This window comes from Sminthopsis crassicaudata, chromosome 2 (genome assembly GCF_048593235.1).
Source record: "Sminthopsis crassicaudata isolate SCR6 chromosome 2, ASM4859323v1, whole genome shotgun sequence".
NCBI classification, from domain to species: domain Eukaryota; kingdom Metazoa; phylum Chordata; class Mammalia; order Dasyuromorphia; family Dasyuridae; genus Sminthopsis; species Sminthopsis crassicaudata.
The window spans coordinates 357,860,967-357,875,927 of record NC_133618.1 but is presented as its reverse complement, the minus strand read 5'-3'; the positions used below and the strand labels follow the sequence as shown (position 1 = coordinate 357,875,927).

At 35.5% G+C, this 14,961-nt stretch overlaps 1 protein-coding gene across 1 annotated transcript; it reads right to left on the bottom strand.

The window, feature by feature from the left end:
• Positions 1 to 12,873: 12,873 nt before the first annotated feature.
• Positions 12,874 to 14,278, bottom strand: TIFAB (TIFA inhibitor). Its single transcript, XM_074285130.1, is given in 3 exon segments — positions 12,874 to 14,002; positions 14,004 to 14,224; positions 14,227 to 14,278. Coding segments are annotated over 3 exon segments (390 nt in total). The 3' UTR covers positions 12,874 to 13,885.
• Positions 14,279 to 14,961: the final 683 nt, after the last annotated feature.

Sequence of the window (14,961 nt, the reverse complement as noted above, 5' to 3'; positions counted from 1 at the left end):
CTTACTTTTTTTTTTCTCTTTTTTTCTGTTTTTTTTTCTCTCATAGTTTTTCTCTCTTTTGTTCTGATTTTTCTTGCCCAATGTGATTCATAAAGAAATAGGTATAAAAAAATAAATGTACATATGTAACCAAAAATGACCCCAATAATTTTTTTAAAAAAAGAAATGGCTTTTGTATGTATTTCTTTCATCAATTATTCATGTTTATTATAAACATTCTAGTCAATGAAATTAATTTGACTATAGATGGTTACAAAAAAGTTTGGGTATTGTAATGATGTACAATGTTATATTTTCATCAAAACATTTACATGAGTGGAATTATCATTTTTCCCTAATGATAATCTGAAGCATCACCAAGTTGAGAGGACAGTGAAGACTAAAATTGCTTATAAAGACTTAGAGTGTGGTTTCTGCAGGTCTACATAATTAATAATTTCTAATTTCAACCAAGATAATGACAATGATGAGACATCATACCAAAATTTGTGGAATGCAGTTAAAGCAGTAATAAGGGGAAATTTTATATATCTCTAGATGCTTACTTGCATAGTATAGGGAAAGAGAAGATCAGTGAATTGGACTTGCAACTAAAAAAGCTAGAAAAAGAACAAATTAAAAACCCCCAAATACAAACTTGAAATCCTAAAAATAAAAGGAGAGATTAACAAAATTGAAAGTAAAAAACTTGAATTAATAAATAAAACTAATAATTGATTTTATGAAAAAACCAACAAAATAGATAAACCTTTAATTAATTTGATTAGAAAAAGAAAAAAAGGAAAATCAAATAGTCTCAAAAATTATATTATAATTATATTATAAAGCAGCAGTCACCAAAACCATTTAGTATTGGCTAAGAAATAGAATGGTCGATCAGTGGAATAGGTTAGATTCACAGGACAAAAAAGTCAATGACTATAATTATCTAGTGTTTGACAAACCCAAAGACCTCAGCTTTTGGGATAAGAATTCACTATCTGACAAAAACTCCTGGGAAAATTGGAAACTAGTATGGCAGAAATTAGGCATTGACCCACACCTAATACCTAAATCAAAAGGGGCTATGATCTAGACATAAAGAATGATATTATAAACAAAATAGAAGAATATAGGATAGTTTACCTCTCAGAGCAATTTACCTAGCAGAAGCAATAAACTGAGAAAACATTTTTACATTCAAAGGTTCTGATAAAGACCTCATTTCTAAAACATATAGAGAATTGACTAAATTTATAAGAATCCAAGCCATTCTCCAATTGATAAATGGTCAAAGGATATGACCAGACAATTTTCAGATAAAGAAATTGAAACTATTTCTAGTCATATGAAAAGGTGCTCTAAATCACTATTGATAAGAGAAATGCAAATTAAGACAACTCTGAGGTACCACTACACACCTGTCAGATTGGCTAAGATGACAGGAACAAATAATGATGAATGTTGAAGGGATATGGGAAAACTGGGACACTGACACATTGTTGGTGCAACTGTGAATGGATCGAGCCATTCTGGAGAGCAATTTGAAACTAGGCTCAAAAAGTTATCAAAATGTGTATACCCTTTGACCCAGCAGGTTACTACTGAGCTTATATCTCAAAGAGATCTTAAAGAAGGGAAAGGGACCCACATGTGCAAAAATGTTTGTAGCAGCCCTTTTTGTAGTGGCAAGAAACTAGAAAAACTGAATAGATGCCAATCAGTTTGAGAATGACTGAATAAATTATGGTATATGAATGTTAGGGAATATTATTGTTTTGTAAGAAACAACCAACAGAATGATTTCAGAGAGGCTTGAACTGATATTAAGTAAAATGAGCAGAACCAGGAAGTCATTATCTACAGCAACAACAAGATTATACAATGATCAATTATGATGGATATGATTCTCTTCAACAATGAGATGATTCAAATCAGTTCCAAGGACTGTGGGAACTATGTTGTGAACATAGCATTTTCACTCCTTTTGTTGTTGTTTGCTTGAATTTTTTTGCTTCTCTTTTTTTCTTATTGGTTTGATTTATTTTTTCTTGCATGGCACGATAATTTTATAAATATGTATACATATATTATACTTAACATATATTTTTACAATGTTTAACATATATTGAAGTCCTTGCTATCTAGGGGATGGTGTGTGGGAAGAGGGGAAAATTGAAACACAAGATTTTGCAAGGGCTAATGTTGAAGACTTGTCCATGTATATGTTTTAAAAAATAAAAAGCTTTAATAAAGAAAAAAGGGAAAAATAAAGTTGCTACTCCCTCTAAAAAAAAGAAGATAAGAATTTGATATAAATTAAACATAAGTAGTCATGCAAAAAATTTCCATCTTAGTAATAGTGAAAGAAAACTAGATAAAAGAAATCTCAATAAAAATAAAGTTTTAAAAGTATGCTTTAATCTATATTCAATAGCCACCAGTTCTTTCTCTTTAATGGAAAGCTTTTTTTTTTTTTTTTTTTTTTTTTTTTTATAAATCCTCCTTAGATCATTGTATTGCTGAGAATAGCTAAATAATTGACAACTGATCATCTTACAATATTGTTGTTATTTTGTACACATACATTTCATTTTACATCATCTCAAGGAAATCTTTGCAGGTTTTTTCTGAAAGCATCCTGCTCATCATTTCTTATAAACACAATAGTATTCCATCATAAATCTATAACAAAAATTTTTGTCCATTCCCAAATTGATGGGACATCTTCTTAATTTCCAATTTTTTTGCTACCAGAAAAGAGTTACTATAAATATTTTTGTGCATATAGTCCTAGTGGTATTGCTACACCAAAGGCTATGCAAAGTTTTATAGCTTTTTAGACATAGTTCCAAATTGCTCTATAAAATGGTAGAATCAGTTCACAATTCCATCAATAGTGCATTAATGTCTCATTTTTCCCATTTCCTCTCTAACATGTGTCATTTCCCTTTTCTGTCAATATAATAGGTATGAGGTAGTACCTCAAAATTATTTAATTTGCATTTCTCTAATCAGTAGTGAGTTAGAACATTCTTTCATACAGCTATAAATAGCTTTGGTTATTTCATATGGAAACTGATCATATATTTTGATCATTCATCATTTGGGAAATGGATCTTATTTTTTATAAATTTGAGTCAGTTCTCTATATATATTGAAGAAATGAGGCCTTTATCAGAGAAATTTGAATTTTTCCCCCAGTTGCTATTGCTAATTGTATTACCTTCCATCCTATTTCACCTCTCCTCTTTTATTCTCTTCTCTCTCTCCTTTTACCCTGTCCCTCCTTAAAAGTGCTTTATTTCTGACTACTGCTCCCCCATTTTGCCCTCCTTTCTCCCTGCAAAGGGCTGAAACTCTTGAGTCAATGAACTGAGGTGGGACAATAGAGCACTTGAGGCTAATTACCAATTGGACAATACTCTATAAGAATATGCTTGGAAAATGGCCCTTCCCACTATCCTGCGCTGGCCCAATTGTTTGGTATATACAGAGAATTGTGGGAGGGATGAGGAGGTGGAGGGAGACTAGCCAGGGTCACTTCTGTGAGAGAGATGAGGAGGTGAGATCACAGAGATCCTATGCATCCACTATCTTGACTTCTATCACTAAAGACCTAGAATAAGGACTTTTGCTCTAAGGTACCTAAGATGCTAATGTGGTCGCCACACTTCCAATCTGTTTCTTTTTCTTATCCTCTTCCCCTTCTACTTTCCTGTAGATTAAGATAGCTTTCTATACCAATTGCATATGTATGTTATTCCATTTTTGAGTCAATTCTGATAGTAGTAAGTTTCACTCCCCTTCATCTCCACCCATTTTCCTTAATTGTAAAAGCTTTTTCTGGGCTTCTTTTATGTGAGGTGATTTGCCTCATTCTACCTCCTCCCCCCTTTCCTTTTTCCCAGTACATTTCTCATCTCTTTTTTAAAAGCTATCATCCCTTCATATTCAACTCACACCTGTACCTTCTGTCTATATATAGTCTTTCAAATAATGAGAAAGTTCTTATGAATTACAAATATCTTCCATTGAGGAATGTAAACAATTTAAACTTATTAAGTCCCTTGTGACTTTCCTTTCCTGTTTATCTTTTTACACTTCTCTTGAATTTTGTATTTAAAAATCATATTTTCTATTCAGCTCTGGTCTTTTCATCAAGAATGCTTGAAAGTCCTTTATTTCATTGAATATCCACTTTTACTCTTGAAAGAATATGCTTAGTTTTGCTAGATAGATGACTCTTGATTGTAATCTTGGATCTTTTGCTCTCTAGAAAGTCATATTCCAAGCCTTCTGATTTTTTAATGTAGAAGTTATTAAACTGTGTGTTCTTCTGACTGTAGCAACATAATACTCGAATTGCTTCTTTCAGGCTGCTTGCGGTATTTTTTTCCCCTTGACTTGGGGGAGCTCTGGCATTTGGCTATCATTTTCCTGGAAATTTTCATTTTGAAATCTCTTTCAGGGGGTGATTGATGGATTCTTTCAGTTTCTATTTTACTCTCTAGCTCTAGAATATCAAGGAAGTTTTTCTTCATCATTTCTTAAAATATATCTAGATTCTTCGTCTTCATCATCATCATTTTCTTTTTCTTTTCCTTCAATCTCTCTCTCTCTTTTTTTTTTTCATAACTTTCAAGTAGTTCAATAATTTTTAAATTATCTCACCCAGATCTATTTTTAGGTCAGTTTTTTTAATGAGATATTTCATAATGTCATCTATTTTTTTATTATTTTGGTTTTATTTTATTGTTTCTTGATTTTTCATTAGTTTCCATTTGTTCCATTCTAATTTTTACGAAATTATTTTCTTCAGTGATCTTTGGTACCTCCTTTTCCATTTGGCCAAACCCATCTTTTAGGGAAATATTTTCCTTCAGTGACTTTTTGTGCCTTTTTTTATTTAGCCAATTCTGATTTTAAGGAATTCTTCTCATTAACTTTTTATATTTCCTTTATCATTTGACTTAGTCTCTTTTTTAAGTTATTATTTTCTTCAGTTGTATGTGTGTATCTCCTTTACCAAGCTATTAATTCCTTTTTGTGATTTTCTTGCACCACTCTTACTTCTCTTTTCATTTTTTTTCCTACCTCTCTTACCGGATTTTTAAAATTCTTTTTGAGCTTTTCCATGATCTAAGACCAATTCACATTTTTCTTGGAAGCTTTGAATATAGGATCTTTGACTTTGTTATCTTCCTGAGTATGTGTTTTGATCTTCCTTGTCACCACAGTAACTCAATGGTCAGAATTTTTTCTGTTGTTTGAGCATTTTCCCAACCTATTTCTTGACTTTTAGTTCTTTGTTTTAAAAGAGGCTCTGTTTCCAGGATAGAGGACACAGTGTTCCAAGATTAAGGGGTTTTGTGCAGTTTTTTTCAGAAAATTTTTTGGGATCTGTAAGTTTTCAGTTCTTTTAAGGTGACATGATGTAAGGAGAAGTATATTTATTACTCTTCTGGCCTGTGAAGACCACAAGAACTCTTTTCTTCCCTGGAACTGTGACAAGGGTCCCTGCTCCATTGTGACACAGGCTCTGATGTGCTAGATATTCCTCTTCACCAAGGACTGACATCTGGAACTGAGTATGGGCAAAACAACGGAGTTCTACCTCAGTGATTCCTGTAATCTCCTGACCAGCAGTTTGGTGCCCTTACTTTCTGTGGATTGAAAGTTTCAGAAGCTGCTGTTGCTGCTGATTCAGTGACTCCCAAGACCCCAATCTGGTTTGCTGGAACCAGGGTTGTGTGATCTGCATTGGACTCTCAACCAGATGTGACATAACCTTCTTGCTGATCTTCTAAATTGTATTAATCTGGGAAATTATTTCACCCAGTCTTTTCTGGATTCTACTGCTCCAGGAATTGTTTTGTGGCATTTTTTAAAGGTGTTCAGAAGAGTATTGAGGAGAGTACAGGCTAATTACTTCCTGTCCATCATCCTGGCTATACCCCTAATATCAACAACATATTGTTGTTCTTGTTGTTATTTATATTATATTGTGGCTATGCCTCAGGGGTTTAGTCACTGAGTTAGGAAGAATAAGTAGTCTCTGAAAAAGAATGATTTGCCTCATAATTTCCCTTTCTCTTTTTCTGATCTAGAGAAGCTCTCATGACTGAATGTGAAATAGTATGTATTTGTCTGGGTGAACCTGAGATTGCATATCAAATAACTCCTTTTTTCTGCTTTTTGTTCTTCTTCCGAGTACTGGTGAATGAACAAAGATACTGGGATGAATGTTCCTAGTCTTTCTGGAAACATTGTAAGTTCAAGAAGTCAGAGGCTCTTGGATCTGAGTGCTAGTTGCCTAACAAGATCTCTCTGTAGTAGGAGAAGATGACTACTGCCAGCAAGGTGTTAAGCCTAAGAAAATCCAAGTCAGAGCATGATTTGTCAAGAGATCATAACTTGTCAGCTGCATAGACAATGCAGATTAGAAGTGAAAGAGAAATATTACTCAGCACACCTTCAAGTGTTTCATATTTTAATATTTAAGTATCAATCTCCCTGCAGATTATAAAAGGAATGTTGGGTGGCTATCTCATATTTAACAATGTGTATTTATAAATCCTTTGAGTTTTAAGCATTTCTTTAGTGGTGGAGGAAATTAATTTCTACATGTGACTCACTTTGTATGTTGAGTATCTTTCTAAAAATGTGAAAAGGTTATCTTTTGCCCTACCTGAGCTGCTGTGTATATGGTGTCAGATTCTCTTTTTCAGCAGTAGCAACAATAACTCTAGCCCTAGGGTTCACTCCCACTACTTTGGCTTGCCAACACAAGCCTCCCAGAATCATTGAAGAAAAAATCAATCTCTTTTGCTGTCAACAACCATCCCTGCTGAGCCCTATAAATCCAGGGATCTGCCAGGAAGAAGCTGCAATGGGAGAAAATGCATTCAGGCTTTGTTATCATGCAAAGTTATACAAGATATTTATTTTCTCTTAACCTAGAAGGGTGGTTACCAGGGATGAGAAATTTAGGATTTCTTTTCAGAAAATGGTAGTTTATCTCTTTGCTGTTTGACACTAGGGGTTGGGTATAAATGGGTATAAAGCCATCCCCTCCCTCCAAACCCAACCTATCTTTATTTTTCCAGAGTTCAATCCTGGAAATAGAATGAATTTCCTTCTAAGTGGGAGTAAAAACATTTGAAGTATCTTCACAGGCTTCTCTTGAGGAAACTTAAATAACTCTACTAATATAGATATATTGATCATGATGATAATATCATCATCACCAAGTCATAGGGGAAGAGATGGTTGGGAGTGAATGATTAAAAAGGGAATCCACTCTCAGATATCTTTTGGAACATTTTGAGCAATTACTAAATTTGTGCACTTCATCAGGTCATTTTCATACCTCCATGCTTGAACTTGAAGGGATGGAACTTCCTGCTTAGACATGCTGCAATGCTCACATTTTTTTTTTTTTTTAAGTGATCTGCCAAAAATTGGAAGTTAAATGGATTGAGGGAGGCTTCCAAAAATTGCTTCAAAATACTGTGTACCTTTGGTGTGTGTTCATGCAACATTACAAAATTCCTCTAGGAGGAAAGAAAAGTTGGTGTGTGCCTTTTAGAATTAGTCATTCTTGAGACTTTACAGATCCAGTGAGATGAGATCTGGTTATTGGAACTTCCAGTAGGTTGGTACCAATGGGATTTATATGTTCATTTTAGGTGACTGGGAGAACTTTGAATAGGATATTATTGGGCATCTTTACTCATACAGAGAAAAAAAAAGGAACATAGAACTGAGGAGACAGTAAATTAATTAGCTTCTGTTACAAGGCTCACTTTGTTAATTGGGAATGAAAAAAACCTATTTTTCCTATAGTGTAGAGCTTTTGGGAGGAGGGGCCTAAACTTTGTGCTCAAATGACATTAAAACATTCAAAATACATGGAAGTTCAGATAGCTGGATCCCACTTCTTTGGCTCTATAAAGTCTCATACATACAGAATGACTAATTGTATATCTAAATACTAACTCTGATGATATTAAAACATACAAAGTGCCAGATTTTGAGCATGTTTAGTCAAATCTGGCTTCAAATACTAACTGTGTGACCCTGGGCAAATCATTAACCCTATTTGTCTCAGTTTCCACATTTGTTAAATGAGCTGGAGAAGTAAATGGCAATCCACTCTTTGTGAAGAAAATCCCCAAATATGATCATGAAGAGTCACACACAAGTGAATAACAACCTAAAAAACTTCACCTAAAAGCACACCACATGGATGGAGGCAGCCTCTGGAACATCTTTAAAAGGAGTGCCTGAACTGAAGTTATGAGGGGAAGGAACTCTCCTTCTTCCTCTGCTCACCTCTTTTCCCCTGGCTCTAAGATTTGAGTCTGGGGTGTTTCTGTTCTGTGTTTGCCTCAATTTCAGGTGCCAGAAGTGATCCTCACCAGGCCTGAGCTAAAACTACGGAAACCTTGGAGTCAGGGTTGCAGGAGGGGTGCCAAGATTTGAGTCTCCCTGAGGTTTGTGAGTTGGACCTAGGACTGTGCTCTAAGGGAACCAAAATCAGTGATGAACTAATCCCCTTCCCTTCCCAGAGCTTGAATGGTGCAGGGGAAGAATGGGTGATTATTCTTCCCACATGCTGACAGGAGTGGGTTTGTATATTTGTGATGTGCCTTCTGAAGATGTATCAGGGAGGTACATTCCTTTGGACAAGCTGCACTGTGTTACACTTAAACAATCCCAATAGGTCATTTGTGCAGATTTTATTATCCTCCCTTTACACTGGAAGAAACTAGGGCTCATACATGATGTAACTTATCCAACGTTCTGAGTCGGAACCTTTCCATTCCAAGCCCGGGTTCTTTCCACGAATTAACCCCAGTTCTGTGCTTCCTTCTGTTTATTTGGACAAAGGAGTGTTGAAGCTAAATGTGAGGAGGGGCCTGGAATTGTCAGGGAAAATTCATACATCTCTAGAGCCCCCAAAGAGAAAAGAGACAAAGGAGGAAAGGCTGCTCTTCCTTTCTATTCCTTGCCCTTTGTCCTTTTCTCTGATGGTATATTTTATCCCAAAGTATCCAGAAGATTTCACTGACAGTTCCATATGGCTAGGTTATATTATTTATATGTGGATTCTGGCATACAGAATATTCAAAAAAATGCTAAAGGCATGAACCTGTCTCTTAAAACCAAGATAATCATCAATCTTTTATTTCCATGTAGGAGAGGAACTCACATAAACTATAAATAATCAAGGTCTTTAGGACATGGGGTATACTATACATAGGCAAGGTGGTGAATGAAAGCTACTTGTTTTTTGGAAATTTTATTTTTAATTGATGGAATAAAATAAGCATCTCCATAACACAGAACAACAACAACAACAACAACAAAAAAGATTGATTATCCATGAAACTGAAAATCTACTATATTCAACTTTTTATCCTTTTCAAATATACAACAAATTTATCTTAAAACTTTCATTGACTAGTTTCTTTATGAGGTGAGAGGGTAAGGGCCATAGAAGGGTGGGGTGTGGTTTGGTTTGATGAGGCTTGTTTTCTGTATGAAAGCAGATTCTTGGCTTGTAAACAATTGCAAACAATTGATCCAGCAATCAGTTGTTCTTTTTTAAAAATCATCTTATATTCAAGTTGAATGGAGAAATTTTAGGTTTAGAGTGTTTTTCATTATTGAATTTAGAATTTGCATATAAGGTGGGACACAGCTAGAGAACCACTCTGGAAACCAGGAGGTCTGGGTTCAAGACCTTGATGTATGTGTAAGATGTGAAATGGATGTGTAAGATGCAAACTCTCAGTGCTCCAATTTAGTCTATGGCTAAGGCTAGTAGTTACAGAAAAAGTGCTCACCTGTATTAATAGATAGTTTCTCACTTGGGAGTTCTGTATATAGGTCTAATCCCTGTCCCTATCCCTATGTAAGGGATAAATGAACCCCAGATAGAGGACATTATATAAGCAAACTTTAAAGGCCTTTTGATATCTCCCTGAGATGATATTACCACCCACAGGTGTCACTGATATAGAAACTTTTTACAGTTGCCAAAGGGTTCCTGATCAGCTTAGGACTCCAGCTGAAGTTTGCTGCATTTAAATGTCAGGTTCATAAACTGAACCTTTTATCAAGGTTTTTATGTTCTTTAAGACTTTCTCTGATGCCTCATTGTAGGGTGGAGATAACTTCTGTCTTCTTAAAAACCATTTCTTGAAAGTTCTATTAAGCTAGAAACACTTCAGGACAGACTTTACATTGACCTAGATGCTGGTCCTTAGAGATCCAGCCTAGCTAAGTTTAGAATGGCTCATAAAAAGAAAGCTGCCCACAGCATGATAAGCATTTTTAGCCACAGCAACTGATAAAATTGTCTGCTAAGGTGTGGAAGGGAATATCATCTGTTCTATTAGAGTGAGTACCTATTCTTAGGAAATTGAGCTGTTTTGGATATTCAAACTTAGATCATTTGGTAAAAGGAAACCCAGGTAAACAATAACTTTTTTGATCATTATCAGTTTGAAATATGTATGTGTGTCAGTACACCATTGTTATTCCACCATTAGAGAGGCAGGACAATTGACCAGAGGGAAAACTGTGTTGTTCAGTTTGAGGTTTTCTTGGAGTGGTTTGTCATTTTCCTTCTCCAGCTCATTTTACAGGTGTAGATACTGAAGCAAATTAGGTTAAGTGACTTGCTCGGGATTCCACAATTAATGTCAGAGGCCATATTTGAACTCAAAATGCAGCACTCCATCCATTGTGCTATAACTACCTATACTTATTGCTAATACTTGTAGCAAGGATATTAGTCTCTGGTTTCCGCTGAGACTGCCTGCAAGCAGTTGATAAAAGAAATGAGAGTTCTGATTGTGACCATATAGATGGCCAAAGGAGCCAGAGGAGATCTCTGTGTGGCAGAACAATCTGTCTCTGGGAAATCTAGTTACTTGGGTGGCTTTCCACATGTGTATTTTTATGGAAATTTTATGTGAAACTGGGAAACTTTGTATGTTGAGCCATAGTCACTAGCAGTCACCTAACTCTAAGCATTTTCACTGGCTGTTGCCCATGCATGGAATGCAAACATGGGGTTCTTTCCCACCTCATCCCTGCCTCCTGGCTTCCTTTAATTTCCAACTAAAATCCTGTCTTCTCTATAAAGCCTTTCCTTACCCCTTTAATGTTAAGGCCTTTCCTCTACTTATCATTTCTATTTTATCCTATATATAGCTTGTTTATACATAGTTGTTTGCATATTGACTCCCCTATTGGACTCCAACTTGATGGTGAGAACTATAATTTGTCTTTTTATGTATCCCTAGCATTTAGCATAATTTTTGGCACAAAGTTGGCAATAAAATGGGCAACTAGGTGGCATCAGGAAGATCTGAGTTCAAATCCAGCCTCAGACACTTATTAGCTATATAACAAGTCACTTAACCTTGTTTGTCTCAGTTTCCTCATCTGTCAAATGAGTTGGAGAAGAAAATGGCAAAGTACCACACAATCTTTGCCAAGAAAACCCCAAATGGGGTCATAAAGAGTCAAAAGAATCAAAATAATTATTGGGATTCTGAGAGTAGAAATTTTCTTTTGCTTACAATTAGTTGATAATGCCAATAAAACTACTAGAAAGGAGGATGCCACCTAAAATGACTGAAACAACTTAACAACAGCAACCACAATCTGTATATGCCAAAATGTTTGTGGCAGCCCTTTTTGTAGCAGCTAGAAACTGGAAATTGAATGGATGTCCATCAATTGGAGAATGGTTGGGTAAATTATGGTATATGAATGTTATGGAATATTATTGCTCTGTAAGAAATGACCAACAGGAGGAATACAGAGAGGCTTGGAGAGACTTACATGAACTGATGCTGAGTGAAATGAGCAGAACCACGAGATTATTATACACGGCAACAACAATACTGTATGAGGATGTATTCTGATGGAAGTGGATATCTTCGACAAAGAGAAGATCTAATTCAGATCCAATTGATCAATGATGGACAGAATCAGCTACACCCAGAGAAGGAACACTGGGAAATGAGTGTAAACTGTGAGCATTTTTGTTTTTCTTCCCAGGTTACTTTTACCTTCTGAATCCAATTCTTCCTGTGCAACAAGAAATTCAGTTCTGCACACATATATTGTATCTAGGATATACTATAACATATTTAACATGTATGAGAATGCCTGCCATCTAGGCATACTTTTGCATGGACTGCTCTTCCATGCTTAAAATGCATTCCCTCCTCATGTCTACTTTGCTTTCTTTAAATCCCAAGCACCTCCATTATGAAGCTTTTAGTGATCCCATTCTGTTGGTTGCCTTCCATGCATCCAAATTACTCTGTTCATTTTTGCATATGCTTTATGTGTCTTTCCTAGTAGAATGTAAGGTCCTAAAAAGTAGGCTTATTTTATTTTTCTCTTTGAATCTTCAAGTCCAAGTCAAAAGTAAATAGTCAATAAACATTTATTAAGCATCTTCTATGTGCCAGCCACTACTAAACACTGGGGAGACAAAAAAAAGCAGCAATCCCTACTCTTCAGGGAGCTCCCAATGTAAAGTAAGCCAGTTTGCATAGAGGTGCTTAATAAATAAATAGTAAATAAATAAAGTAAATTAATACTTAAAAAATATATCAAATAAATGATGGAGAAAGAGGTTGACCTAGAAAGCTTCTGAAATCCCTACCAACTTTAAGATTCCTTGATTCTATCACTAATTGAGATCAGTTACTATCTTGTTTAATGTGACCTTGAGCCTGTCACTTAGCTCTTCTGGGCCTCCGTTTTCTCATCTGTAAAATGAAGGAGTTAAAAAGACATGACTTCTGAGTTACCTTCTGGCTCCTTTTGGATCCAGCTTTGATCCTTTGATTCCTCTGACTTTTCAAAGAAAGAAATATAAATGTGAAAGTCATGTATTACTGAAGCTAGGAGGGAGAACATTTTGCCCAGCTCCCTCATTTCATAGATAAAGGAATAGAAGGGTCATCCCCAAGATCAGTTGGCTGCCATAAGAACTGGAGGCCATGTCTCCTGATTCCTAGTCCATATCTCTGTCTCTACCCCACTAGAATCCAGTCTCTTCCATTATCATTAATGCCTTTTTGATTTCATTTCCCTCCTTTTTTGTGGATGATAACATAGGGGTACATTTGATAAAGTTGAAGAGCAGAAAAATTATTAAATATGCCTACTTAATGAAATACATATATTTTTATTAAATACAGACTTCCTTATTATTATTATTCCTTAAGTGAATATGAGGATTTAAAAGCCCTAGGTAACTTCATATCATCACAAACATATTGCTACATATATTGGTACATTCCTTCAATAATTTAAATTACCACATGAGACAGAACACAAAATTAACATGAAATAACCCACATATAAGCAAAAGGGTGATATAGAGGGGGGAAAAATCAAACACCATATATGAAGACACACTTACACATAGTTTCTCCCATCTTGGAGACCCCACAGGACTTTTAAAAATATATGAGGTTATACAGTTACCTTCCATAGATGTAACTACTTAAGACATTTTATTCCTGCTAGAATTAGCTCATTATTTTGGCTGGGCCAGCAGGCCATACCATGTTAGGCTCTAGGGAACATGTTTTAATATCTTAAATTCTTGTTATCAGCAAAGGAGTTCTTTTCACCCAGTGGGCTAGTGAAACACTGTCCTGAAAATCCCTTGTGGGCTATATTTCTATTTTTCCTTCTTTGCCCTTCTCTGCTGGGGGAAAAGTTGTCCTGAGATACTAAAGATTCAAGTCGAAACCCTGGAATTTTAAATGCTGGAATTTAATTCAACTCCCCCGTCTCTTGTGGGAGCTCTGGATTCTCTTGGAAGGCTTCAAACTCTTCTGTCTCTTCTGCCTTTGCCTTATAAATCAGTGAAATGAATACAACAGGCAAACTTTTCTTTAGAAGCACCAACCTTAATATGAATAACCATCTGGACTCCAGAAAATATGACCTTGCTAACTGCTGTCACTGGGACTTTGCTCCAGGTATTTCAAGGTCAGTCCATTCACTCTGCTGCTTCTGCTTAGGATCTTCAGACAGAATGTCAGGCAGACATTTCCCTTCTCCAGATATGGCTCCAGGATTATATGGCAGTGAGAGATGCCAGAAAGCCTAAATTTTAAATGAGTGTTATGGCCTCTCCCAGTGACTAAATGAGTATTGTCATGCTCCAGGTGATGAGGGATGTCTCCAAAGATCCCTTTGTCCTGTGACAGAGGGCTATTTGAAGGACAGTCATTGATCTGTCCATGTATGTATAGGGAAGCTGAGATCCTGAAATAAACCTGTGAAAAGATATAGGAATATGGATTTGAATAAGTGGATTGACAAAGTCTTATTCCCCAGACTTATTTCTATGTGTGTTTATATACATATATATATGTGTGTGCTCCTAGTTCTAGACTCTGAGATAAAGTAAAACAAAACTATTCTCTCTTTCAAAATACATCTCCTTAGAAAGAGCCATCTGCACCTACAGAAAGAACTAGAAGACTAAATGTGACTCAAAACACAATAGTTTCACCCTTATTGTTGTGGTTTTGTTTACTTAGTTTTTTTCTCATGTTTTTCCCCCTGTTGATCTGATTTTTCTTGCACAGTATGATAAATATGGAAATATGTCTAGAATTGCACATGTTTAACTTATACTGAATTGCTTGCTGTTTAGAGAGAAGAGAAAAATTTGGAACACAAAATTTTACAAAGGCAAATGTTGATAGCTATCTTTGCATGTATTGGGAAAAATTAAAAGCTATTATTAAAAAAGAAATAAACAAAAATTTTATTTTTATTAAAAAACAAAAACAGAAAGGATATCCCTCCAACACTTGAAGACAGAAATTACATCCCTTCTGAGAGTCCGCTTCTCTAGGCTAAACATTCCTAGTTACTTTGACTGTGTTCTATGATTTCCAGTATCCTGATTACCCTTTT